General features: G+C 32.3%; 1 protein-coding gene across 2 annotated transcripts; it reads left to right on the forward strand.

The window, feature by feature from the left end:
- Window positions 332-3894, forward strand: LOC107611930. 2 transcript variants are annotated; one of them, XM_021110098.1, is made up of 2 exons: window positions 332-741; window positions 3531-3894. In XM_021110098.1, exons 1-2 carry the CDS (start codon window positions 353-355, stop codon window positions 3556-3558), a joined length of 417 nt encoding a protein of 138 aa, XP_020965757.1. In that variant the 5' UTR covers window positions 332-352; the 3' UTR covers window positions 3559-3894. The 2 variants fall into 2 exon arrangements, with proteins under 2 accessions (XP_020965757.1, XP_016169283.1); XM_016313797.2 differs by lacking the exon at window positions 3531-3894 and adding an exon at window positions 1474-1792 and having other exon boundaries at window positions 341-741.

Below are 4578 nucleotides of genomic sequence, written 5' to 3' on the forward strand. Positions count from 1 at the left end.
AAAAGAATATTATTTTAACATCTCTTAAAAAAAAGAGTGAAATTTATTATTATTATTATTATTATTATTATCCCAACCCAAAATAATTTTTTGTTCAAAGCCATAAATTCTCACAACAGCCCACCTGAAAAGGAACAGCATGTCCATACCCATTATCAACAAAACCAAACAAAAAATATTATCTTTCTTAATCATGTGTTTATGCTTCTAAATTAATAAATTTTATTAAATAATTAAACCAACACAAACTGACACCATCTTGCACCCCTGTTACTCTCTCCGTTTTTATCTACACTTACAAGTAAACAATACCACGCGTATAAATCATGTTATTGACACCTCATTTCAGCCAATGCTGAAAAAAATTTACTTCAACACCGTAGCGCTACCCTTCCATAAAACCCTAATGGCCAAAGCTGAGACCGAGTGGAAGCCCCCCAAACCTAGCCAGCGTCGTCTTTGTGCTCGCTCCCTCACTAACTGGCTCACAGCCTCACCCTCACACTCGTCGCTCTCTTGTCTCTTCCCTCGCCTCGACAGTCATCACTCTCAGTCTCTCACAACCTCACTTCGTTGCTCTCTCAGTCTCTCACCTCGGTCGTCGTCGCGGTCCCGTGCCCCTACGTTCGGTTCGTCAGCGGCAGAAGCAGACGGAACCAGTCAAGCAACAGCTGCTCCCTCGGGTGGTGGTCGTCGTCATCTTGTGCCGCGCCAGTCGCGGTGTCGGAATCAGTCAATCAGGTGAGCTCCCTTCAAGTTCAAGTTTTCCACTCTGTTCTTTCACTAAAATTGTTGTTGAATCTGGTAGTTGTTGCTGTTGTATTTAGTTTTAGAGTTGTTGAACTAGAGAGAATTTGAGTTAGAAACTTAGAATTGTTATTGAGTCTGGTTAATGTTGCTGTTGTATTTAGTTTCGAGTTGTTGAACTTGAGGAAATTTGAGTTTGAACTTGAGAAAATTTGAGTTAGGAACTTAGAATTGTTATTGAATCTGGTTAATGTTGCTGTTGTATTTGGTTTTAGAGTTGTTGAACTTAAGAAAATTTGAGTTAGGAACTTAGAAGTGTTATTGAATCTGGTTAATGTTGCTATTGTATTTGGTTTTAGAGTTGTTGAACTTGAGAAAATTTGAGTTAGAATTGTTATTGAATTTGGTTAATATTTAGAGTTTAGATTTGTTGCTGAACCTGAGATAATCTTTTTGTTGCTGGATAAGTGGATAACAGAGTTGAATACTTTGCTGGATAACCTGAGATAATTTTTTTATTGCTGGATAATGTTTGAGACTTTCAGTCTTTGAGTTGAATACTTGCTGGATAAATTTTTTGTTGCTGGATAATATTTTGAGTTGGATACTTGAATTTTGTTGCTGCATAACATCTGAATTGAATATTTGGTGGTTGCTGCTGTGTTGTTTAAAAACTCACTTGGGTAAATTTTTGGTTGCTGAAAATCTTGTATTTTTTTTTGCTAGAATTTTAAAAATGTCTTCCTCCTCAAACACCATGAGAAATGCCACAATCTCAAGAACAAGCATCATCAGCAACTCCTCTCCTGATCTTACCACTAAAAGAGTTTACAATAATAGAGGGAAGACTGATCTTGCTTGGGGTCACTCCTTCGACTTGATTTATCGACTGTATTCTTCATTCGCCCTTGTTGATTTAAATTGAGAACATATTTTGTATTTTGTACTATAGACTACTTTATTATCTTTTGTTAGATCTTTAGTTATGTTTAAAAATTGATATTAGATTATTAATGTTTGTAAAGACTTGCATTTTAAGTTTTAAGATATTATTTTAATTTTATTTATATAATTTTATATTTTTTAATTATGACCGGATTAACCGGGTGAATTAGTGACTTACCGGTTGAATCAGTGATCTGGTGACCCAGTCATATGACCGGGTTGATTACCGGTTCGTTATGATAACTATGCTTTATACAATTCCAACATTCAAATCTTTTGTATTACAAATTATTTTAAATAAAATACCTTTCAAATTTAACTTTAGTTTACATATATTTAATTTAATTCTACAAAATATAATAATTCTTAATATTTATTGTATACTATCATTAATTTACTGTCTCGCACATCGGGCGGGTCTCATTCTAGTTTAATTATAATATTGTTAAAAATACATAGTGTTATCATAATTTATTAAAAATAAAATTAAATATTAAAACTATTTTAAAAAATTAAAAATTTTAAAAATAAAAAATAAAAATACAAACCAAATACACGCTTGCAACTGTACTAATAATTCTAACTTCTAAGTCAACATTATTGTAACAGGTAGTAGGGGTGTGCATGGCCCGGCCCGGCCCGAAGACTCGGCCCGGCCCCGAACACTTTAGGGGCTAATTTGATATGATTTCATCGGGTCTAGGGTCGGGTATGGGTCTCAAAAGTAGTAAAATTAATTTATATATTTTATAAAATATATATTGATTTTGTATTTACGCAATGCATGAGTGTAAATCTAGTTAAAATTGAAAATGAGACTGAGAGAGAAAGCATACATATTGAAGAGAAAGAGTGATAGTGCACTATATATTCTTAGACCTACAGGGGTTAAACGCGTGTTGCGCAAGCAATATGTCCCTACGTATTGTCCTGACAATACGCCTCTTGTGAGTTGCACTTCTTCCAAATGGCGTTCTTAGATTCTTGTAAATTACCGTTTTTTGCAATATCACAGTAAATCTGATGTTGTTCTGATACAAATTTGTATCAAGAATAGAGAGAATTAGAGATAGTTAGAGAGAATAAAAGAGAAATTCCTAGAATTAGAGACAAAGAGAGAAAATAGAGTTTCAATTACATCATACTCTTATTTATAGTATAATTTTCTAATTGGACTGGTTCAATACTAATCTTGTTTCCATTGCTGGAACTTTATATGACCAATGCAAATGAGTCAAGTGTTGATGATATTGATTAGAAGAATCTCCCTGTACTTGTACCATAACAACATAAGCAAAGGAAGAATGAGCTGAAAGATTTACCTTGGATTACTTTGACTCTATTGTGAACATCATTTCGCTAATACTAAACACTAAGACACTAAAGGCTAAACTAACTAATTGGCTAAAAATTGTCTTCTCTGTTTCATTCACTACATTATATAATAAAAAGGACTCTAGAACCTTCTCTTCCTATCACAAACTATTGGCACCTGACCTCACCTGTGCTCTAAGCCTCTAAAGTATTCCTTCTTATAATTATTTATTTTTATCCATAGTAGATTCTTCGTTGATCTTTATTTAATTAAAACAAAAGTAGCAATGATCATAGATGTTAGTGAAACATTGCTTCCGTATTTATGACAAAAGGAATAATGGCCATTACATATAGTTTGCTTTGCATTTAACAACTGAAGTAAGAAGGGAAAAAGCTTATTTCTCTGAAATAGTGAAATGTTCCTTCTGTGTTCATAATTGTCTCTGATTCTAGGGAATAATCAAATGTCTATGTGATTGTATATCATTTTAACTTGTGTGTATTATTCTCCTCATATTCAGGAAAGTACAAAGGAATAAGCTGAATTAATTGCAGCTTCAGAAAGATCAGGGGATGCAGGTTTGCGAATTTATGAATTTGAATACACCATTGATAGTACTCATGGAGGAAAGAAGAGGATATTTTCTGCATCATTTGTGACCTCAAAGAAACTCTATCTTCTTAACATTGTTCATTCTAATAAACTAGAGAGTCTTGATGAACCACATAAAAGAATGATTTTAGAGCAAGTTCTCCATTTCTTTGATGCAGCAGCTTAAAACTTTGAAATGAGAATCTCATTTCTTGTTTGATTATTCTCCCTCTCTTGAATTTTGATTCTTAAAATATAGCAATTGATTTATGTTCAGTCTTGGTTGAAAGTCTTGAAAGTCATAAAAATCAATCAGACTGAAGTTCTAGTGTATAGATTTTATATCACTATGTTTTAACATATTACTTGAACAGTTAAACATTATATCTTTTTAAAAGGGAAAATTCCGCCGGAGGTGTGTAATTATTTTCAACAAAGATATAAATGTTGATTGCATGAGCAAATTATTTTTCAGAAGATTATAGTTAGCGAGATCTCAATTAAGTTTAATTCACAGACTTGCCCTTTCCACTAATCCTTCCTCCATTAAGCTATTTATAAAGAAGGAGAAAAAACACGTAGTTATAAATACTGTAAACCGAAATCTAAATATTTTGGATTAGAAATATTGTTAATTGGAAAAGTCTAGGGGACTAGCAACTTTATTAAATTCTGTTCAGCATATAACTTGCAAAGAAAAATAAGTCATTGGATGAAATCTCATACCATTAAAATCATCATTGATGGCTACAAATCACAAAAATTACTATCCCATAACACTCCTCTTATTAGTTAAATCATAGTTTGAATTTTGGATATACTTAGCTATGCAAGGAGTGTCAAACAAATTGGTTTATTTAGTCTAATTCGTTTACATCTATTAAAGATTTAAATGGATGAACTAATTATATATCGAATATATGTGGATATTCAAAATAAAAATTTACTCTTTTTTTAAAAAAAAAAAATCTATGAAG

Source organism: Arachis ipaensis, chromosome B08 (assembly GCF_000816755.2).
Source record: "Arachis ipaensis cultivar K30076 chromosome B08, Araip1.1, whole genome shotgun sequence".
NCBI lineage: Eukaryota > Viridiplantae > Streptophyta > Magnoliopsida > Fabales > Fabaceae > Arachis > Arachis ipaensis.

Excerpts from the sequence above, each read along its gene's own strand:
- LOC107611930 (XM_016313797.2), top strand. The coding sequence starts at position 353 with ATGCTGAAAAAAATTTACTTCAACACCGTAGCGCTACCCTTCCATAAA. Across the intron at positions 742-1,473 it reads TGTCGGAATCAGTCAATCAG|AATTTTAAAAATGTCTTCCT; the intron begins GTGAGCTCCCTT and ends TTTTTTTGCTAG.